The 21,962-nt window shown below is 55.6% G+C and overlaps 8 protein-coding genes across 8 annotated transcripts; 7 read left to right on the top strand and 1 right to left on the bottom strand.

Annotated features, from left to right (window-relative positions):
* Window positions 1-912: 912 nt before the first annotated feature.
* HETIRDRAFT_44734 (uncharacterized protein) lies at window positions 913-3,755 on the top strand (the record flags this gene model as incomplete). The annotated part of the gene is made up of 10 exons (XM_009547497.1): window positions 913-1,280; window positions 1,378-1,422; window positions 1,521-1,603; window positions 1,664-1,811; window positions 1,989-2,080; window positions 2,297-2,513; window positions 2,591-2,640; window positions 2,723-3,002; window positions 3,275-3,428; window positions 3,543-3,755. Coding segments are annotated over 10 exons (1,650 nt in total), but the record flags the coding sequence as incomplete, so codon positions are not given.
* A 2,272-nt stretch (window positions 3,756-6,027) lies between these two features.
* Window positions 6,028-7,926, top strand: HETIRDRAFT_418027 (uncharacterized protein; the record flags this gene model as incomplete). Its single annotated transcript, XM_009548307.1, has 2 exons — window positions 6,028-7,245; window positions 7,306-7,926. 2 exons carry the CDS (start codon window positions 6,028-6,030, stop codon window positions 7,924-7,926), a joined length of 1,839 nt encoding a protein of 612 aa, XP_009546602.1.
* Window positions 7,927-8,594: 668 nt separating this feature from the next.
* HETIRDRAFT_101443 (uncharacterized protein) lies at window positions 8,595-9,153 on the top strand (the record flags this gene model as incomplete). The annotated part of the gene is made up of 2 exons (XM_009548306.1): window positions 8,595-8,903; window positions 8,992-9,153. The coding sequence occupies 2 exons, from the start codon at window positions 8,595-8,597 to the stop codon at window positions 9,151-9,153; spliced, it is 471 nt and encodes a 156-aa protein (XP_009546601.1).
* A 927-nt stretch (window positions 9,154-10,080) lies between these two features.
* Window positions 10,081-10,521, bottom strand: HETIRDRAFT_101444 (uncharacterized protein; the record flags this gene model as incomplete). Its single annotated transcript, XM_009548305.1, has 1 exon — window positions 10,081-10,521. One exon carries the CDS (start codon window positions 10,519-10,521, stop codon window positions 10,081-10,083), a length of 441 nt encoding a protein of 146 aa, XP_009546600.1.
* An 876-nt stretch (window positions 10,522-11,397) lies between these two features.
* Window positions 11,398-13,376, top strand: HETIRDRAFT_44857 (uncharacterized protein; the record flags this gene model as incomplete). Its single annotated transcript, XM_009547499.1, has 14 exons — window positions 11,398-11,491; window positions 11,540-11,564; window positions 11,619-11,681; window positions 11,731-11,767; window positions 11,823-11,944; window positions 12,113-12,149; window positions 12,200-12,301; window positions 12,360-12,383; window positions 12,470-12,678; window positions 12,734-12,756; window positions 12,821-12,977; window positions 13,031-13,053; window positions 13,109-13,161; window positions 13,221-13,376. 14 exons carry the CDS (start codon window positions 11,398-11,400, stop codon window positions 13,374-13,376), a joined length of 1,125 nt encoding a protein of 374 aa, XP_009545794.1.
* Window positions 13,377-14,173: 797 nt separating this feature from the next.
* Window positions 14,174-15,879, top strand: HETIRDRAFT_61404 (uncharacterized protein; the record flags this gene model as incomplete). Its single annotated transcript, XM_009547580.1, has 7 exons — window positions 14,174-14,492; window positions 14,554-14,711; window positions 14,772-14,843; window positions 14,918-14,985; window positions 15,047-15,303; window positions 15,372-15,537; window positions 15,598-15,879. The coding sequence occupies 7 exons, from the start codon at window positions 14,174-14,176 to the stop codon at window positions 15,761-15,763; spliced, it is 1,206 nt and encodes a 401-aa protein (XP_009545875.1). The 3' UTR covers window positions 15,764-15,879.
* A 148-nt stretch (window positions 15,880-16,027) lies between these two features.
* HETIRDRAFT_384460 (uncharacterized protein) lies at window positions 16,028-17,321 on the top strand. The gene is made up of 6 exons (XM_009548304.1): window positions 16,028-16,056; window positions 16,442-16,497; window positions 16,556-16,763; window positions 16,844-16,993; window positions 17,049-17,118; window positions 17,189-17,321. The coding sequence occupies exons 2-6, from the start codon at window positions 16,455-16,457 to the stop codon at window positions 17,201-17,203; spliced, it is 486 nt and encodes a 161-aa protein (XP_009546599.1). The 5' UTR covers window positions 16,028-16,056; window positions 16,442-16,454; the 3' UTR covers window positions 17,204-17,321.
* Window positions 17,322-20,558: 3,237 nt separating this feature from the next.
* Window positions 20,559-21,634, top strand: HETIRDRAFT_475532 (uncharacterized protein; the record flags this gene model as incomplete). Its single annotated transcript, XM_009548303.1, has 2 exons — window positions 20,559-21,308; window positions 21,361-21,634. Coding segments are annotated over 2 exons (1,024 nt in total), but the record flags the coding sequence as incomplete, so codon positions are not given.
* Between the last annotated feature and the right edge of the window lie 328 nt (window positions 21,635-21,962).

Genomic DNA, 21,962 nt, shown 5'->3' with positions numbered 1-21,962 from the left:
TCAAGTCTACAGCGAATGTGGTACAAAGAGAAGATAATGGAAACGACTATTATGCCACGAGCATTGAAGGCGACGCGGATAGCGAAGATCCATTCCGGGACATCGAGAGTTTGCGGGAAGATGAATCAGAAAGACGAGAGATTAGCGGCGTGCGGGAGCAGGATATGTCAGAGGACCCTGCGACCGTGGACATGAGCCGAATGGACGAAATGGAGGATGATGAGGTGATCGAGGATGATGAGTTGGAACTCACTTCTTTTTCTTTCGATGGGCCGTCGCAAGGGGCCATCGACGTCAACGAAAGCATGGCTGTTGCGGAAGACGATGAGACCACAGATTCTGACAACGACGATGACCAGATCACACGACTCACCGAGATGTCAGCCTCCATGTCCATCGATGGGCGCCATCAGCAGGAGGACAGTCTGATTTCGGACCGTGATGACCTGGATGATACTGTCACCACACATCCACCGCCCCCTGTCAACATAATTCCCTCCACCCCCGGAAGACCTTTCGACGGACCGCCCCTTCAGCACACAGCGTCCTCTGTTCCCACACCCATCCGCTCTGCCCTCAAAAGTGCTAGTGTGACGCCGGTATCTGCACTCAAGGATAACGTGCGTGACAATTATGAAACGCCAGCGAACAAGGGACATCGACGATCGGTCAGCTTCTCTGACGGGAAGCGAGACGGTCAGATTCGAGGGCTCACCCGCAAGCCAGTAGACTCTGACGCAAGCGGCGAGCTGGAGCATGAGGGCGATGAGCAGTTCGGTGCCGCATCGAGCTTCATTCCCTCCGCTCGATCGAAACGAATAGCAGATATGATGGATGGTCTGGAGGACTCGATGACAAGTGAGTTGCCGTAAATGTGTGTAAGTTATCGGCTTTGACATTGTCCGCGCAGGCATCGATGATGATTCGCCGTCCAAGACCACCAGCTCCGGACGGCCTACCGAGGAGTTGCAGCCTCTGTCGGCGCGATGGCCCGGCACGGGCTTCAGTCTCAGCGGTAACACTGCTCGCCGAGTCTTCTCACAGTCACAACCAAGGCATTCGACACCAGTGGCCGGCGACGAGAACGGGAAGCCAAATGCCACATTCCTGACGGAGGCGTCGTTTGGCGTAGCGCACGACAAGCTGGTCGAGGTCATCACCGATGTGCAGCCCTTTGAGCCCTATTGGGAGGAGCTGACGTCTATCGACTTGTCACACAAGAACGTGGAGAGCGTGGCTCGGCTAAAAGAATTTTTGCCGAAGCTGCATTCGCTGTCCTTGTAAGTCTGACAGCTATATATGGCGCTAACAGAGGGGCTTCTCGGACTGAACACGTCGGGTCGTCAATAGGAATAACAACCAGCTGTCGTGGCTAAGCGGGGTTCCGAAGACAGTGCGGACATTGTCTATCACCTCTAACGTGTACGTGCTATTTGTGACAGTATATGTCGCGTCGTGTTGTCCAAACCTGACTGGCTGGTTCTTCTCTCGCCCTATATCCTTTTGGCTGTGCGCAATAGCTTGACGAGAAACACCTCGTTCGGTCACCTCCTCGACCTCGAGAGCTTGGATATCAGCCGTAACAATATCGATTCGCTGACTCGTAAGCCCCTATCTATTTAGCCCGTTCGACTGTGCGCCCCATTGACTGTTCATTTTACAGAATTGGGGTGCCTTCGGCATCTTCACGAACTCCGTGCCGATGGTAATAAGATCACGAGCCTCGATGGCCTCCAGCACATGAATACCCTAGTCAAGCTTAGCTTGCAAGGCAACAGCATTGATAATGTTGATTTTACACAATGCTCGTGGTGCGCCCCCTCCTCGAAACATGTCTTCCTCTTCGGGCTATTCTGATATTTCCCCAATCAAATGCCGTTCGACTCACACATATGTCATCTCCATGATCGTGATCATCTTTTGCGTGGCGCATCTCTTTTCGCTTCCCCCCTATGGCGGTCTATTTTCTCCCGTCGTCGGCTTCACAGGCCCCTGCTCGAGATGGTCAACTTGAGCCAGAACAGGATATGCGGCGCCTCCGGTCTCAGTTCGCTGTCTTCTCTGATCGTATTGAACCTGGGTGAGTGGGAAAGTTACGACCTCAACGGAAGGATGCCAGTTATCGCATGAAGGGCCCCCGCGAAGGGCCCCCGCAGCAGGCTGTGTTGTCACTTGCCGGATCCACCGTGCTGCATCAATGATATCTCTTGTCACGGGGATCGCCTCGTGCTTGTCTCAAGTCCATTTTACTGTCTCCATCATTACCTTTGCTGATTGCTCGCCCCCGCTACCGTAGATAACAATATGATCAGCAGTCTAGAGGCTGATAACACGATGCCTCGATTGCGGATCCTTCGCATCAGTTCCAACAAGCTCAAAGTGCTCGATGCCGCGTCATTCCCAAACCTCAGGACGCTGTACGCAGACAACAACTACTTGGGCGAGATAACGAAGGCCAATCGGCTAAGCAAGCTCGAGAACATGAGTTTGCGAAACCAGGGCGGCAAGGGGTTGTAAGTACTTTTTTTTTCTTCTCCCGGGGTCTTATTTGCCTCCTGGACATCAGAGTTGACCATATTTAATGACGCAGGACATTTTCCGTTCGGGACGTCAGGGACGTTAAACGACTGTACCTTTCGGGTCCGTGGAACGGCCGCTATCCGCGATCTAACTTTGTTGAACGACTAGGAACGCTGATACGCTCTCTGTTTGGTGTTTGCAGGCAACCCCTTGACCGCTCAATTCCTGAGCGAGCCTTGCTACAATCTCATCTATCTCGAGATTGCAGCGTGTCGGCTCACCGCGCTGCCGCCGAACATAGCCACGCTGGTCCCGAACCTGCGCGTGCTCAACCTTAATTACAACTTTCTGGAGGACGTCAAGCCGCTGGAGGGACTCCGGCGATTGAACAAGCTGACGATAATCGGGTCGAGACTCAAAGGCACAAAGGGGATCATCAAAGTGCTGAGGGGCTGTCCCGATGTGGAGATGGTTGATTTCAGGTACGTTATCTCATTCTGCGCTTCCGGGGTCTCCGTGCGCTTCGCCCTTTATTATTACCAAGGTTTCTCCATTGGTTTGTGGATCCTCGATCAGACCAATCCTTGTGTATGCTTGTGTATGCCGCGGGACCAGCTGCCCAGCCCGCGCGCAATCACGTATGAGGGGGTTCCCATACCGTAAATCACAATGATTCCTTTTCTTCGTATGATTCGGTTCAGATTCTCGTCCGCTTGCTCACACAATCTGTTTTTTTTTTCGCACTGACATGCAGGATGAACCCCTGCACGCTCGGCTGGTACCTGCCCCTGCTGGTCAAGGACGTGCCTGGAGCACTGCAACCTTCGGAGCCTAGGATCCGCTCCGGCAACGGCGCACACATATTGCACCCGACGCGCGCCCCGCGAACCTCTGGGGGCGCCGGATCGGTCCCGTCGAACGCCACGCGCGAGCAGGGGCTGCAAGCGCAGCAGCAGCAGCAGACACGAGACGGTCGCACGCGGGGTTGGAGCAGCGACGGCACGGCCGGGCGAGAGAAACAGCGCGGGGCCGGGGCGGACGGATCGTGGCAGGAGCTGGACGCCAAGTTCCGGCGCGACCTTCCGGACGACGCATATGTGGGCAGGTTGGCGTATCGCGGGCTGGTCATGCGTGCGTGCGCGCGGGTACGGATGCTGGACGGCGTGCTGGTTAGTCGGAAGGAGAGGGACAAAGCGGAGCGACTGCTGGACGGCGTGGGGCGGGCGAAGGGATGATGTATTAGCAAGGCCGGGCGCTGGGCGCTGGGCGAGAATGTACTACTGCCACGGGTACGGAGGCAGAGCGGAGGGGACGAGTTCCGTGAGCGAGGATGCCGGTCCGACGACAGCGGAGGAGGGCGCGTCTCTTTTTTCTTTTTTCTTTCTTTTTGAGTGGACTTTGTGCACGTCTGATTTAGCGTCGGCTGTGGAGGTTCTGAGGATTTGCGCTGGTTCTGGCATGGCAGCATATATGGACGTGCTCTAGATCGATAGGCTCACATGCGCTGCATGATCACAATGTTGAGTGCTTCGTGACACGAATGGACATGCATCGAATGGAAAAGGTTAGATACGCTTTTTGGAGGTGTAGCGAGGGGCACGGCATTATCTAAGGAGAGTGGAGGCGAGAGCAGATCAGAAGATGCCCGAGGGATCGCGTGCGGGCGAGCTGGGGGGCAAAGACGCTATGCATGCGCGGCCGTAGAGAGGCCCCCGTGCACAGCCCGGCGGCGATGCGAGCTGGGCAGCAGCGAGAGGGGATGGCAGATGCTCTGATTCTGGTCATCGGTCGCAATACGTAGTGGCAATAAAACAGAAACCCGTCAGCGCGGGCGTGGCAATGGCAGGCCAGCGCTGTCTTCAGGGCCCTGGCAAGCGTCGGGCACAGCGTGCAAGCGAGCGGCTGCCTCTGGACCGTGGGAGCAGGTGAGAAAAGTCCGCGAGCATTTCGGCAAGCGCGTGCCTGGGCTCAATCAAGACGGAACCCGACGTCCTCGATTCGGAAATTATGGAACCGGAAGCCCCGTCCTCCATCCCTCCCAGGCGCCTCCCACCTCTGTCAATTTAGCCTTTTCGGGGGGCCCGTCGTCTCCCAAAGGGAGTCGGTCTCCCGAGTGTGTCCAGGCGTCGCAAGCGCGCACGGCGCTGGGGCCGCGAATCGCGACCGACACGGTCATCTTCGGTCGCCCCGCTCGACGCGACACCAAGTCGGCCAAGAGGCTGCTAAACTATCGTCGAAGGCGGTGGGCTCCCTTGCTCTTATGTATCGCATAAATGAATGACGGCGATCTGGGTTCCGTGCGGGTGGCGCCCGCCGGTGATTGGCCCAGCCCACCCTCGAGCGTTTGAAAACGAAACGGGCGGAGATGGGACACGCGTGCAGGGGATTGGACTGAGGGAGATTTCAAGATTGAGGTACGCAGCGTTATTGTGATGGCGACTCGAGCGTTGATTGGGACACGCAGCAATGGTCATATCAATGGACGGAGGGGGCGGTCGGGTCGGGTCGAGTCGAGTCACGTCATCGGCCTCCAGCGAACAAGGTGCAGGTGGCTCGGCTGGCTGGCTAGCTGGCGCGCGGGCGGTGGGGCGCTCGGAGAGGAGCCGGAGGAGACCGGTGGGGACGAGGAGGGGGGACGGTCGCCCAACAGTCGGTGGATCTGGACTAGCGCGCGGGACCTCTGGGATCTGGGGGGGATCATCGAGCGTCGCAGAGGGATGGGAACCTACCGGAAAAGGATTGTGGATACCGAGGTGTTGGTGCGCCGTTTTCAGGCCGGTTTTTATTGGGCCGCACCCTTGCCTCATCCGTCCCCGCTCGTTTTTAGATATATAGGACGACCGTCCCTTCTCGCCGCTTCCCTCCAGTCTTGCGCGTCCCAGCCGCCGCCGCCGCCCCGATACGAGCCTCGGTACTCGATGATTGAGATCAAGTCGGAGAGCCAAGTCGCGCTTGTTGACCTCTACAATAACGTTGGGCCCGTCCAGTTTGACACATTCGAGTGAGTAGCGTCTTCCGGTCTGGAATCGAGCTGTCACCCGGGCCATGAGCGGAGTGACACGGGACGTGGCTTGGACTCGCGTCGCGGTCCATGTAGGCTGTCACCGCCGCCGTGGGCGTGCCCCCTCCTCTTCCCCGCCTGTGCCGTGAGCGAGCGAGGGATCTCCGGTTGCAGTCGCATCCTGACTGGCTCCGTCACGGCACCCCCGATCAACGACGCCCCCCTGCTGTGTGATTGCGTTGACGCGTGCGCATCCAGATCACTGACGTGACTTTTATAGCAAGCGTCTTGGTCTCCCCGCCGCAGGCGAGCACTCGACCGTCCCTCTGTCATTCTCTGTCACCCCCCTCTCCACCGACTTGTCCTCTGGCTCGGCATCTCCGGCCATCACATCCACGTCCGTACCCCTCTCGCCGCTCTCGTGGCCATCTTTTTTCTTATCAACCTTGCACAGCAGCGCGACCGACCCAGACCCGTGCTACTATAACTTCTACCACCAGCGGCGCATGTCCAGCTCTGCCACTTCCGCCGACTCGGACATCTCCTCTGTGCTCTCCAGGGCCGAAAAGCGCGCGCCCTCTCCCTCCCACTCGCCCCACCCCAAACGCCAGCGCGCCAGCGTCGCCGTCGATCAACAGGTCTGGGACGCGGATCCGCACCAGGCTACTACCCAGTCCGACGCCGTCGACGGCTCGTCCTCGCCCAAAATACAGCTGCCGTCCATCTTCTCCGCGTTCGAGGATCCATTCCGCCAAGAAGCCCGCCGCGCTTCCCTGCCCGCCCTCTCTTCAGAAGCGCCCCGTGGCAGGCTCCCTGCATACCAGACTTCTTCGCGTGCCCAGCCCTCTGCCACCCACCCCCACGTCCCGTCAGCCTTAGCCTCGTACCAGTTCCCGCCCACCCAGCCCCAGCCCCAGCCTCAGTCCCAGCCCCAGTCCCAGCCTTACGCAGACGACGAGAAGGCGTACCGGCCCAGACTCAGCGCCGACACCCAGCTCGGCCTGTCCTTCTCCGACCCGTCCTCGTCGCTGCCCAGCGCAACGACCGCGCTCTCTGGCCCCGCCAACGCCTCCTCCAACTACAGCTCGCCCCTCTCCCCCGATTACACACTGCCCCGCTCCCAGGGCCTTCCACCCCTCCAGTTTTCCGAATCCGATCACTGGTCCACCCATCCCTCATCGGTGTCCCTTCCCGGCATCGTCCGTCCCAGCTCTACCCCCGGACACACCCCCGCTCTCGGCCTTAAGTACGAGGACTCGATCCGCCACACCTCTCTCGCCGGACCCTACAACATGTCCCAAAACAACAACTCCCAGTCCGCTTCCATGTATGGCGGCGCCGCGCGCATATCGGGCCAGGATCGCAGGACCTCCTACGCCCAGTCCTCCTCCACAGAGGGCACAAAAGACGACTGGAGTTTCCCCTCCCCCGACTTCCTCCTCCCGTCCACCAACATCTCGTACGCGACCTCCGCCTCCACCAACAGCGCAGGCGCCAGTCCCTCGCCTTCCCGCTCTCCAGGCACCGCCTCCGTCCCCCCGCCCCCGCCCCAGCTCGAACGCCCCACCAAGAAGCGTGGAAAGCTCCCCAAGGCCACCACCGACTTCTTGAAGGACTGGTTGCACCGTCACTCAGACCATCCTTATCCCTCCGAGGAGGAGAAGAAGCAGCTCTGCGCCGCCACCGGCCTGAGCATGAGTCAGGTCTCCAACTGGATGATCAACGTACGTGCTCTCTCTGCCGTTACGCGCAGGGTCGCTGATGGCACGATTGACTATATATAGGCACGCCGTCGCATCCTGGCTCCCGTTCGCCCTGCCTCTGGCCCGTCCACGACTCACCCATTGCCCTCCCAGCGCGGCTCCGTCTCCCACCCGCCTGTCTCCAATGCCTCGCTGCTCGCCGCCAACCGCCGTGCATCCCTCCCGGGCGAGGGCATGCAGCTCTACCACCCTCTCTCCTTGCAGTCTATCCCCGCCTCGTCGCATGCGTCCCTTGGCAGCGATCCTTACTACAACACGTCTCAACGCAGCATGCTAGGCGTGGGCGGCAGCTACGGCCGCGGTTACAGCGGCTACACGCAGCAGCAGAGCAGCCTCTCCTCTTCTGCATACACGTTTCCCACTCCCGCCGCTGTCGCGTCTCAGCAGCAGCAGCAGCAACAGCAACAGCAGTCGTCTTACATGCCCTCAGGCATGCCGATGAGCGCTCAACAAAGTCAGCCACAGTATCTGTCGTCGCAGCACGGCCACGGTCATTCCCTTGGCGGTCTCTCGCATCATGTGCCGTCCAGCGGGCATGGGATGTACACGCAGCATCAGCAACAGCAACAGCAATATATGCAGGATAGGGAGGGACATCATACTCCCACCGGCTCAGGGTCTGGCTATCACACGCCACAGTGATTTTTAGAGAAGTGCGCCCCTAGGCGGCAGGAGGTGTACCCAACGGGGATATCCCTCATGCATGTAATACGTTTGGCGGCATCGGACGCTCCGTACGTACCATCGTCTGTTTGACTTTTATATAAGCCCAACCCCGTCTTCCTACTTACCCTCTCACTCGAGCGGATATTCTTTTCGACCCTCTTGAACTCCACTCGTCGTTTCTACCTCTGCTGTCTCGTCGTGCATCGTTTCCATATCGGCCATTTTTCTTGTCGCCTGTGTTTGGTCTCCCTGCATTGTCTGCCCTTCACGGACCTGAGTTTCGTCCATGCTGCATCCCTCTGCCCGTATCATTTACCCTAGAGCCACTTTTTAAATCCCCCCCCCCCCCCTCCAAGCACCTCGGCCGTTTCCATCGCAATCGCGTCTCGTATTCTTTCGCCGTAATATACTACATACCCTTCCGGTTCACGCATCTTGTTGTATTCATTAAAACCGCCCAAGCGTCGTCGGACGAGCGTCGGGGCGAACGGTCTTCTTTCTTGTTTGTCGGTAGCTATACTATTATATTACATAAATACACAGCGAGTGTTCCAACGCTAGACGTACACAAAGTCATCGTCGACGAATCCAAAACGGTCGGACGACGATCAGCGCATGTGCTATGCCGGAGGCAATAAAGGGAAATGCTCGTCGCATTCTTCTGCTCCTCGGCCGCTAGCAAGCCAGCTCCCAACTCGAGAAGCGAGGCGATCGATGACGCGTGCATGCCAGGCCAGTTAAGATTAGACACAGGCGCGGCTAGCATGGGTGTGCTTTCCATGCATCATGCCCATCCTGGAATAGGACGGCTGAGGCCATCCCCTCTGGCGCTTGGCCAGCCGCCGCGCCCGATCTCCCTTGTCCATCAAGCCGTCTGCCGTCTGACAAGCACCCCCACCGGCTCCAGGTTCGCTGAGTTGGCCCGTGCAGACGCAGTGCGATTGCGATTCGCCGTGCGCGCCAGCCGCTAGATCCAGCGCGACATGCCGAACTTTACGGTCGTCTGGCGCGCGCCGCGCACTGTGCTTGCTTAGCGCGCAGTTGAAGCGTCCCCCATCGAATTTCGAATTTCGAATTTCCGAAGCTAGTAGTAGCCCGCGTCGCAGAAGCGTCGGAAGCACCCTCCTCGAGCCCAGAGTCGACTCGTCTCTTCGCCTTCGGACAATCGAGCAGCTCTCTGCACCCCCGCTTCTCGCCCTCTAGTCTCCCTCGGGGGCCTTCGTTCATTATGTCCCACCTCCGAGTCGCCTCTCCGCCCCGACCCATTAGTCAGTCGGAGGATGGAGCTCGAAGCTGGGGGCGCTCGCGAAAGGCATTAGTACGCCTCTCGATCTGTTCCGAAGAGCCGCTGCGGCTGCTGAAAGCTTCCGAGACGACGTTCATTTTCTGTTGTTGTGTTTCTCTTTTTCCATGCCTGTGTACTATTTTTTTTTATCGTGCTTCGCAGGGACCAGCGTATCGCCGGCACGGAGAGTCAGGCCAGGAAGCTCACGCCCTTCCGCCTCGGAGCTCTGCGCCCGATTTATTATCTCAGTAGGTGACTACTCCTACTTGCTGTGCACCTGTGATTGGGGCCCAGGGACGCGGGAATCGGGAATCGGCAAGTGTCCTTCTCATCTTGAATTTTGCTTGCGAATGCGAATCCGGCCAGACGTCGAGCCAGCTGGCCGTGGAGGTAACGTACTCGCACAGTGCTTGGCAAGCATATTTTCCATGGAAGAGAAACGATTCCGCTTGGAGCGTGCATGTATCTGGGAAACCTGAGCGAGTCGTGGTTCGAAAACACGAACGGCACATGAAACGCATCAACGTCTTAGCTTCCATTCTGATTGCAGACGACTACTCCAGCGTAGATTGCGCGCTAGCAAGCTAGCAAGCAAGCACTGGCCTGGTCAGCGGCAGGGCGTCACTCAGTCGAGCCTATGATCTCGGACAGCGAAAGAAAGGCGACCGCTGGGTGATCTGGAACATGCGTGAACCATGAGGCCAGGCCGACGCGTTCCGAGGCCCAGGCAATACGCAGACCCGAATTGCTTACCCCTTCCACATCGCGAAATCGACCTCATCTGACCAGCCCCCGTTGCGCATGGGACGCGGTCCATTCTGGGGTCCATTGGACCGAAGCGGGGTTTATTGGTGACAGAACCTGTTCCACCAGTGTTCCACCCCGTTCCGCTTGCGTTCAACTGAAAACGGATCGTGCTGATCGACGAATTCCAGGGCTTTTTCTTTCGGTCCGAAATGCGCGCAGGGGGAGCCCTGGGGAGCCCCGATAACTCCTCCGAGATCCCCGAGGCGGGCCCAATAATTCGGAAGGAATTCAAATAAACCTGAAAAGTCTTGCGCGGTCTTGTGTGTGCTTGGATTCATCTCGGCGCCTGTGATCGCTAGCGCACCTTGAAGAGGCAAAAGTAAGACTTTGTTAGCAAGGACGCTCAGGCAAGCGTCCGATGCAGCATACAACGGCACGATCTGATGCAACGGCGGTACAGTGAACTTTTTTGGAGTATTCAGGGACTTTGTAATGAACAAAAACAGACAAAGTTGCGGCGCGTGCGTCAAACTGGGCATCGATGTGGTCGCCGCTGTTATCATGAGCATCTGTAAGCTCTTCTCCCGCAAAACTATAATAAGACATGACGCTTGAACACTCCACTACGCGTGGTGAGACAGTTTGGCCCTGATCGTTTTGTGGGCCACAGTGATACCACAGTCTGCCACGCTGTGGTGTAATCGGTCGGACTCTGTACAATCGAGTGCAAGTCGATGGGTATTCTTGCACCGCATTGCAGCGAGGGACGACGGGAAAAAGATGCGGCTTCTCCTAAATGAAAACGTACCAGAGCATGGGCACGCACTGCATTCAGGTGTGGTTATTAGTTATCTCTCACCGGGGCTCCCGCTTGGGTGCTGTTGCGCCTTCGATGACGAACCACATCTTCTAGGTGACTGGAAAGATCTAGCATCCGGAGCTTGGTCTATCCTACTCGTCGCATGATAGGATCAGATCCGATGGTAACACAACACGAACAAGGAGTGACTTCTGATAGTGTTCATTGGGCGATATAAGCCTGGGAGCGACCCCGGAACCTCGCGCGTAATGACCTCACGTGCGCGAGCAACGCACTCATGTGATGGGAAAGTATGTGCTTGTCGCGTTCCTTCCCGCGACAGCTGCCAGGACCCGACCATCTCAAGCTCTTCTGTCTTTGCTCAAGCGCAATCGAAAACCAAGTGCACGATCGATGTCTTGGGATATTGGGTGAGAATAAAGGACTATATGGGTGCATTTCTCGGCAGGTGACGGTCCACCTGACGTACGATCATCGTGAGTAATGCGAACCCGCCCTTGCGCCCAGCTCGCCTCACTAACAATATAAGATAGAAATCAAGAGAGCTATCTTTTCCCCTCGAGACACTCTTTACTAGCATCCGACCACGACGAAAATGCGCGCGGTTGTTTATGATGAACCGTTCAAGGTTTCGGTGCAGCAAGTGGAGAAACCCGTCCTGCAACATCCTAACGATGTCATTGTAAAAAGTGAGCAGGGCTTCCTTTACTCTTCTTTTGACTGATTGTAGTCTCTAGTTACTACGTCTTGCATCTGCGGGAGGTAAAGTCACGAAACCGTGGGCGTTCTTATCATAATCACTCACGCTTTTCTCAGCGACTTGCACATGTACGAAGGTCGTACCGGTGCTCAGCCAGGCATTGTTTTCGGTCACGAGAAGTCGGTAGTCATCCTGTTTTGATATTGCGCCTTGCTGAGCACTGAATAGCATGGGCATTGTGGACGAAGTCGGCGCAGGCGTATCGGTGAGAGTTTCGAACGATTCCGCAGCACTCGCTTCTCACGTTCCTTGAGAGATAGGTTCTGAAGAAGGGAGACCGCGTGGTCATGCCATTCAACGTTGCTTGTGGGCATTGCCTCAACTGTGAAGAAGGCCGATCGGCTTTCTGCACGGAAGTGAACCCGGGTTTTGTGAGTCTACCGTCTTCTGCACCCTTCGGCATCGCCGACTCTTCTCCCCTCAGGCCGGAGGGTAAGTTTCTGTATACTCCGCTCTACTCTATAGTCTAACTATGGTATGTGTGAAGCGCGTATGGGTGAGCATCTTTTTTACCTTGCGTCGTGGGCACAATTCTCAATTGCGCTCGAAGCTATGTCTCTATGGGGCCCTACCAGGGCGGTCAAGCCGTACGTCTACGCCATACACGAACGTCAGGACAAGGTTCAATTTTGCATAGGAATACGTCCGGGTACCCTTCGCGGACTTCAACGCCCTCAAGCTCCCGCCTGGCAAGGAGCACGAGAATGATTTTGCTCTTCTTGCCGACATTTTCCCTACTGTAGGTTACATTACTTCGACCATTGGGTATGTCGAATGATACGAGTACGATCACATAGGGTTGGCATGGTGTCGAGCTCTCGGTGAGATGCTATTTTTTTTTTCACTCGCGATATAGCTGAATTATCCGCCCTCTCGACGTCGGAACAATGCCATTTACTCCATTCAGGGCTTCCATCCTGGGGAATCCGTTGCGGTGTTTGGCGCTGGACCTGTGGGCCTGATGGCAGCATATTCTGCCCTACTCCGAGGTGCCTCGGACGTCTACGTCGTCGATCGCATTCCAGAGCGGCTTGAAAAGGCCAAAAATATCGGCTGCATCACGGTCGATCTGACCAAGGGCGACCCTGCAGAACAGATCAAAGCTCTGAGGGGCGGGTGAGCCAGTCTCCTGAGCGTCGTTATCGGTTTCTGATCATCTCTGCAATAGGAGAGAAGTAGATCGGGGCGTCGATGGTGCGTCGCATCACGATGGCACCGTAACCGTATGGGGAGCATATCACTGAACTTTGTTCTGCAGCGGTCGGATACCAGGCCGTCTCTTCGGACGGCAAGACGGAGCAACCAAACGCTGTCCTGGAAGCCCTGATTGCTGTTGTCCGCCCCACCGGAGGCCTTGGCATTCCTGGCTTGTACGTCCCCAAAGACCCGGGCGCGCCGGACTCAAACTCTGCCAAGTGAGCGCTTCCCCGCTCGTGTCTCTGCACACAATCTCATCCTTAATTCGCAGAGGATACATCACTTTCCCATTCGGTAAAGTTTTGAATACTCCCGTCCCGAATTCGGCGCTGAAAACAGTCTTCGGCAGGCAAACTCTTTGAGAAGGGTCTTACCGTAGGCACGGGACAATGCAATGTCAAGGTATGTGTCTCCGCCCGAAGGCCGAGACTGCATTGTACTTATCACCTCTCCCGTCGCAGAAATATAATCGATCTCTCAGGGATCTGATAATTTCTGGTCGGGCCAAGCCATCCTTCGTCGTCTCACACAATCTATCCCTCGACGAGGCACCCGCCGCGTACGACAAGTTCGATAAGCGGATTGATGGGTATACAAAGGTTCTGTTACACCCGTGAAGGTTCTTCGGGGGAGTTCGACCAGCGCGGCGTTTTTATAAGGTTCTTGAGGTTTGTGGTATATACGAATAAACGATGTGAGCGGTTGTTGAACCTTACTATCATGCGCGGCTTATTGTATGATACTTGCATTGTATGATATACTGATCATGATCCTAGTAAGGAGAAGTCAACAAAAAGCGGACATGATGACTCACAGAATATCGAGTCCATGTAACTCAAATGGGCTCAAGTGACGAAATTGCACCAGCGCGTAAACTCATGGTCTCATGGAATTATGCCCGTTAGATCGATAAGGAGGTGTTGAGAGATGGAGCTATGAGACTTCTTCAGCTCCGTTTCATCGTATGATTCTGAAAGGTGGGAAGACGAGGTCCTTGATTGACCTACATTCGGTTAGTATTAGAATTTTCTGGCGGGTAACTGCAGATAATGAGTAAGAGCTTGCTGGCTGCTGCAAGGAGCTATCATAGAAAAAGTTCCAAGATGTGTATGCGAGGTCAGATGATGAGATGATGATTGCATGTGACGAACATGTCAACGCGACAAGATGTTGGTCCACGTCGATTGCCTGTTGCAGTTCATGCACATTATTACCTCTGCGGTCAAGTGGGCGTAGAACTAGCTCACTTATGTCTCAATATGACTTCGAGAACGTTCCCTTCGAAATATTCGAACCTGATGGCACGGACGCTTTGGTCACGAGTCAGCTCGCATGAATAAAGTTGCCCGAAGCCTGCGCCAACAAGTTCAACGAGTCATACCACCACGTCCTCGTTCTTCGACCCCACCCTACTATGTCGACTGCGACTCCCTTCAAGATCGCCATTCCAGACAGCGACATTGCCGCTTTGAAGCAAAAGCTCGATCTCGTCCGCTTCCCTGATGAACTCGACGACGCGGGCCGGGAGTATGGTGTGCCTCTCGCAGATTTGAAGCGGCTTGTCGCGCGGTGGAAGGATGAATATGACTGGAGGAAGCATGAAGCCGAGCTCAACGAGTTGCCGATGTTTACGAGGGGCATCGAGGTTGATGGCTTCGGAACGCTGGATATCCATTATGTACACCAGGAGAGTGACGTGGAGGGCGCAATATCGCTCTTGTTCGTTCATGGATGTGAGTTCTAACTCATCACTTTATCACGTTATGCAGGAGGTCATACTGCTACGTTTGAAAGGGCCTGGGAGCTTCATTGAGGTGCAAAAGATCCTTCCCCTGCTCACTGCATCGTCGGCGGAGCATCCTAGTTTTCACGTCGTTGGACTCGGACTCCCCGGGTACGGATTCTCAGAGGCACCGAAGAAGAAGGGGTTCGCAGCGAAGCAGTTCGCCGAGGTAATTAGCTCAAGACCGTCTCGGTGTGTCCTGACAAGCGGCTAACTTGACTGCTTGCAGGTGGGTCATAAACTCATGCTAGCGCTTGGATATGATGAGTATGTGACTCAAGGTGGAGACTGGGGAAGTTTGGTGGGTTCCGTCGACTGCGAGTCATTTGGTGGGTGAAAACATGGTACTCACACATCGTGTGGCTGTCGTGATAGATAACACGCGTGATGTCCAACCTTTACGGACCCAAGCATGTCAAAGCCTGGCACACAAACATGCCCACGTACGTCTTCGCCAGCTTGACGTGTCTTTCTAGATATCTGACACGGCTGGTCGACGCCCAGCTCGTTCCCACCGCGTCTGTTCTCCCACCCTCTCCAATACATCAAGCACCTGGTGCTTCCGTACACTGCCGAGGAACGCAGGCGACTCACACGCGCGAGCTGGTTCGCTCAACAGGGGCGCGGGTATTTTGAGGAGCATGCGACGCAACCGCAGACGATCGGGTACGCGCTCGCGGATTCGCCTACCGCGCTCTTAGCGTGGATATACGAGAAACTCGTGAACTGGACAGACAAGTATGAATGGGATGACGACGAAGGTGCGCAGCAAGCTGAGAGGCGACGATTTCCTTCCTTTTATCGCATCGACATGACGCTCGGATCACAGTGCTCACCTGGATATCGATCTATTGGTTCTCGCGTGCGGGTCCGGCGGCATCTGTCCGCATCTATTACGAGACCCGCAAATCAGGAGAGCGCCTGAATCCCCCACGCACAAAGGTCCCACTGGGCATATCATACTTCCCACAGGAGCTTGCCTTGGGACCCAATACGTAAGTTCTTCGTGTTGTTTGAAGGTGCTACGAGGGCCTCATGCCTGTGATTCAAATTAGATGGATCAAGACGATCGGAAATCTCGTGTATGAGTCTGCCATCCATGAGAAAGGCGGCCATTTTGCTGCGCACGAACGGCCAGAGGATCTCGCTGGTGATTTGAGAAAGATGTTTGGGAGGGGAGGGCCTGCTTATGGGCTAGTGAAGGGCAAGAATGGGTTCTGAAAAACTTAGGGTCATGCTTCAATGCCGTTGAGCAGCTTCACAACGGCAAGTATGTTCAATTGGATTGACAACGCCCCGTTTGTAAAATACCAATAGCGTGATGAAGAGATTTGGAGAAAAACAAGGCCGATGCTGGTGAGGGAATGGAGGAAAGAATGAGAGTTGGCGTTGCGCCTGCTTCAGCCACTGTACCTTCCTAATTAAGTAACTCCGGGATTCCCCGCCACACAAACCTTACACATCTCCTCCGCCAATATTCCCCCAAGCAACAGTCGAGGCCGGCACACTTCAAGGTGAGCAGAATCCTTCCCTTATGCTGGTCTGATACGCGGTGGGAGGTGCGGTGCATGCGAAAATGGATATTTGAATGGATTCGAGCCGTTGGAATAGAATGGATTGGGACAGAATGAGGTGGATGGAGTTGGTGGCTGGCCGATGACAGTTTTAGCGGGATGTTTGGACAGTGGCAGCTCAGAGGACGGGTGGAGTGATTGGGTAGGCCATTTGAGCATGGAGATTAGAAGGCAGTTGATTCTGGTCGCTAATGTCCAAGGTCAACCTTGCACCTTCCAGCCCGCGTCCGTATCGCTGCACCAATCCTCCTGTCGACTACGTGGCTGCCTTTGAAACCGCACTTCTCCCATATAACAATTGTGATGCTAACATACTGTCTTTCAGAAGACGCACTAAAATGGCCGCAACAAAGAGCACGAAGGGTAAGACTGCCCCAAAAAGTGGGTCGACTCGTTCATTCTAATCTTCCGCCAATCGACTCATATTTCCATTTTGCAGCCACGAAAACCGCCGCCTCGAAGGACGCGAAGGCCAAGTCGGCCAAGAAGGCGGCTCTCCAGGGCGTTCACGGCCACCATTCGCGCAAAGTGCGCCACACTGTGTCCTTCCACCGACCGAAGACCCTTCGCCTTCCCCGTGACCCCAAATACCAGCGCAAATCGGTGCACCATGCGCCACGCATGGATGAGTTCCGGACGATTGTTTCGTGCGTGTTCCCGTCTTCGCTACCCGCGATACCACCGTCTTTGTGTGCTGACCTTGGATTGGGTAATGGTGTGATTTTAGGCCTTTGAACACAGAGTCCGCCATGAAGAAGATCGAGGAGCACAACACCCTCGTCTTCATCGTCGACATCAAGTCGAACAAGCGTCAGATTAAAGACGCGGTGAAGAAGTTGTGGGATGTCCAGGCCGCGAAGATCAACACGCTCATCCGGTACGTGGATGTTGAGCTTGTATGATCGTGATGCTGATCCCTTTCACGCATGCAGGCCCGATGGCAAGAAAAAGGCCTACGTGCGGTTGACCGCGGACCATGACGCACTGGATGTTGCTAACAAGGCAAGCAGACTTTTACGCGACGGTGTTGAGTTGACATTTCTGACTGCTCGCATGTGTTTTGAACCTGTAGATTGGCTTCATCTAATGTGTTCTCTCGTGTCTTCCGGGTTTTTCTCTGTCGTATTCTTTACCTCGCATTTCCCCCTGTATGCGTACTGCCATGCACATGCTGCCTATGAGGCTCCAAGCCAACCATTCTCCTGAATTTGTTGAACACAGCGGTGGAACCTATAACAATGGGCTGGAAGTAGCATTAGGCATAAATATGTTCAGCCATTCAAGAAGAACAGTCCTAAAGGCTCAGTGGATGCCCGTGCCGAGTAAGCTTGACCTTGAGATCTTGAGAGGAACGAAGGCTATCAAGGTAGAATGCAAACCATCATGACATGGTGACCTCCGACACTCCTCCGACCTGTTGAAAGCCTCATACACGCTGCTTATTCCGAGCCAAAAATTCCTCCTCATTTCAAGAAGGCTCACTTAAAAATCCCTCACAAGGGAAAGTCACGATTCAATTGACTATACTCTGAATCTCTAATTTCACAGCACTTTTCTCTCTCGAAATACTCACCAACACCTGAAACTCGCTCGTCGTGTCGGCGCACCGTGATGTCCTCAAAGCGCTGCTAAGACCCGCCGCCCGCATCCCCAAGAAATGTGGAGCGCCTGGACAAGCATGTATATCTCCATAGCCTGCTACGAGACGCAGTATCATGTCCTACTTTAGAACGCCAAATTAGGGCGTTTCGTCATGACAGCGCTGTTCATTCGGTCTAGGAATATGAAGACAATCGTGTTTCCCGAGTCCGTCGAGGCCGAAAGGCTTCGCTTCGATTTTTATATCAAGGACGGCCCACGGACGTGAATGTCGACCGTGCGTCGCGTTGATTGCGAATCTCGGAGCACAGGAGCCATGACGAGGATCGCGGAAAACCTCAAAATGTACCAGTCATGAAATGCTCAACCGTTTCAAGCCTCGTCCAGTAAGGCTCTGCCAAGCACCCATCCGTGTTATACACCTTCGCGATCTCTGAGTATAGATTTGACTTTTGTGGATGTTTTTTCCGAAAAGCGTGCGAATAGCTGCCGTGTCGGATCATTCTTTTTTTGGACGAGCATCCCAGGCAATGGGTCGAAGCGACCGAAGCCCTTTCTGGAATACGCACGCACTTTATACGTTGTTGCACCAGACAAGGCTATCTCGCAGCCAAGCCGTCTCGTCCTCGCTAAGCAGGAGAAACGGAAGGGAAGGCCCGAGCGGGAGGAACAGGTCGCACAGGAGGACGTCGAGCAAGAGGATTTCGGCGACGGTGGCGGTCTCGGACATGGTGACGCCGAAATCAGCGAAGAAGCATCAGACAATGAAAGCATAGTGTCGGACAATTGAGGGTCTAAGATTGAAAGTCGGAGCGTGCGGTACTCGTCCGCGCTGCAGCTGTCCTCCTTGCAAGATTTGCCACACTTGATGCATATGAGCATACGCTAATTTGCGTAAAATTGTTTGTACCGAGGATCACTCTACACAGAAAGAAAATCAGTTGATCGCGGACCGCGATGCACTGGACGTTGCTAACGAGGCAAACAGACTGTCTCGCGACGGTGTTGAAAGTGACGTTTCTCCATCTTCTTATATTTTCCGGATTTTCCTTCGACATGTTCTCTACCTCGTATTTTCCGGTGTATGCTGCCAAGCACTGATCAGGCCTCAACTCAATCATACACTTTGACACTTTGATTCGCTAAACGCATCGGCAGAGCCGATAGCTGAAAATAGCATGCGGCCAAAAAAAAAAGGGAATGATGGGACGGGTGTAATCAGAAGGCTGATGATGATGCGGATCTGGAGGATTCGTGCTGCGGGCCTAGACGGGGACCCCTCGTTACGAGAACAGAAAATACAAAGCGCGGCGATGTGAACGAGTGGCGCAAAGAACACAAAGCTGGGAGACGACGCAAGGAGCGGAGAGGACGCGCAGGGGGTCGCATATGAGGGAAGATGAAGCGAAGACAATATATTTCAGGGGAGATGGTGATGGCGAGGGAGGCGAGCCAGCTAGGGAGGCGGTGTGTCGGCGCATATAACGAGCGCTGTTGGTCGACCGTGGCCCTTCTTCCCGCTCCTGCTCCGCTACTGCGCCCCTCGTCGCTGTCCCTCCTCGACAGTCCCCACACTCCTTTCTCTCTGGCTGACCTCTCCTTCCTGTGTCGCGCCGTCCTTGCTCTTCAGCAGCATCCATCCCTGGGCCAAGCACCCTCCCCACTATAGCTATTATTTCAAATCTTCTGCATGTACTTCTCTCGCACTCTCTCCCCCCTCGCCCTCGTTGTCCTCGCCCTCGTCCTTGCCGTCGACGTCGATGCTGCTCACGAAAACCTCTCGACGCCTGCCCATCACCGCAGGTCCCTCGCCTTCAGGAAAAAGCCACTGAAACCCCTCGAGGCCCCTCGCAGGTTCGGCGAGAGGCAGCTCCTTGGTAACGTCGTTGGCGACGCTCTCGGTGCGTCCCCCTCCTCTTTCTATCCCTTAGAATTCAGGCCAGGTTTCTAAATGTACAAATTCATTGTCTTGCGACGGAATGGGTGTGATTCAACGCAGGCGGCGTGGGGGACATTGGCGACCTACTTGGTTCCGTACTCAATATCACCCCCACTGCAACGGCGACGGCGACGGACACATCCTCCATCGCTAGCTCCACCGACTCATCATCATCATCATCTTCGGGCACGTTCACATCTGATGCATCTTTGACAACCGCTACGTCGAGCGCCTCCACCTCAGCCACCGCATCTGATGCATCGAGTTTGACCGCGTCGTCTGCGGGTCAAACTACGACGACCGTGCCAACCTCGGCCTCGGAGGCTTCTTCGAGTGTACAAGCGACTTCGTCCCTAAACTGTGGTTTAATTGGGAATCTCCTCGACCCGGCGTGCCAAACGAGCGCTGCCGCTTCGTCGACTACCCCTGCGCCCTCCGTCACGTCCACTGTCCCGAGCGATGTGTCAACGCCCTCCGCGAGCGCGTCCTCCTCATCCGTTAATTGTGGTCTCCTTGGAAGTCTCCTGGACCCCGCATGCCAGTCGAGCGCGGCCGCTTCTTCCACCGCTGCAGCCTCTGCGACGTCTGTCCCGGCAGCCTCTGCTACACCCGTACCGTCAGTTTCCGGGACCGATTCGGCCACATCTTCAGCAGTTGCATCGTCCTCGTCCGTCGATTGTGGTCTCATTGGCAATCTTCTCGATCCAGCATGTCAGACGAGCGCAGCCGCTTCATCAACTCCTGCAGCCTCGGCAACGTCTGCTTCGGCCACGCCTGCGCCCTCCGTCACGTCCACTGTCCCGAGCGATGTGTCGACGCAGTCTGCGAGCGCGTCCTCCTCGTCCGTCAATTGTGGTCTCCTTGGAAATATCTTGGATCCCGCATGTCAGACGAGCGCGGCCGCTTCTTCGACTGTTGCAGCCTCTGCGACCGCTGCTCCGTCGGTTTCCGTCACGCCTGCTCCGTCGGCCTCGGGAACTGACTCTGCAACGCCTTCCGCGACTGCATCGTCCTCGTCCGTCAATTGTGGTCTTCTTGGAAACCTCCTCGATCCAGCATGCCAGACGAGCGCAGCGGCTTCGTCCAGTGCTGCAGCCTCGGCTACGTCTGCCCAAGCGCCTTCCACCACGCCCGCCCCGTCAGCCTCCGCAACCGATTCCGCGACTCCATCCGCCAGCGCGTCGTCTTCTATCGACTGTGGCCTCCTTGGAAATCTCCTCAATCCCGCGTGTCAGACGAGCGCGTCAGCTTCGTCTAGTGCTGCAACATCTGCGACTTCCGTTCCCGCGGCTTCTACCACGTCCGCCACGTTGGCGTCTGGAACCGATTCGGCAACGCCTTCTCCCAGTGCATCGTCTTCGTCGATCGACTGTGGCCTGATTGGAAGTCTTCTCAACCCGGCTTGCCAATCGAGCGGATCCGTTTCGGCCACGGCGTCTGCGTCAACGACATCCGCTAGTGGAATCATTCCTAGTTTGACCAGTATCCTTTCCATCACTGACACCTCGTCCTTACCTATTTCCACCTCATTTTCGCTTTCGGTCACAGGAACAAGCACGGTCTCTGATCCAATCACCACTTCCCTCACTGGATCCTCTACGTCTTTCACGACGAGTGATGTCATTAGTACTATCAATGGTACTTTTACAACAACGTGAGTTCGTAACATAGGATGAAGCGAACGCGGATGCCTAACTTTTATATAGGAACTCTGTCAGCGCAACGGGTTCGACATCTGCATCTGTTACTGGCTCTGCCAATATCACTGCCTCTGGTACAATCACTGCTTCTAGTTCCATTACGACCAGTGCAAACAGCAGCTCTGTCATCATCTCGTTCCCTACAGGCCTCAACAGTTCCAGCATCACGGAGACATTCAGTTCGCTCTCGACCTTGTCCTCTGCTACGACCACGTTCACTCCTCCGCCACAGCAGTCGCAGTTCTCTTACCTGACGGACTCGACGCTCCTTTACACGTCTGTGCCCACGACTACGGCATCTACCACGATGACAGATCCCGATGCGGCTCCTACAACTCTCTCTGTTGCACCGTCGGCATCAGCCTCTGCTCCTGTCACGGTGCCTGCATTGCCTGCCAACCTTCCGTCACGCATATACCCAGCAGAGACGATTGCACAACCCGAGGCAGGCTATACCCTTATCAGCCTTCTCTTTGACGGGAATCTGCCCTGGTATTTCGTTGCAAACCAGGCGGATTCGCAGGGGCAGATATTCTCGTGGCTGCCTGTCGTCCTCTGGAATGCACTCGGTATCACATCGGATGAGGTCAAGACGTTCGCGCTCCAAG

Source organism: Heterobasidion irregulare, assembly GCF_000320585.1.
Source record: "Heterobasidion irregulare TC 32-1 unplaced genomic scaffold scaffold_05, whole genome shotgun sequence".
NCBI classification, from domain to species: domain Eukaryota; kingdom Fungi; phylum Basidiomycota; class Agaricomycetes; order Russulales; family Bondarzewiaceae; genus Heterobasidion; species Heterobasidion irregulare.
Note: the sequence above shows the minus strand (reverse complement) of the source record. Positions and strands in the feature narration are given on the sequence as shown.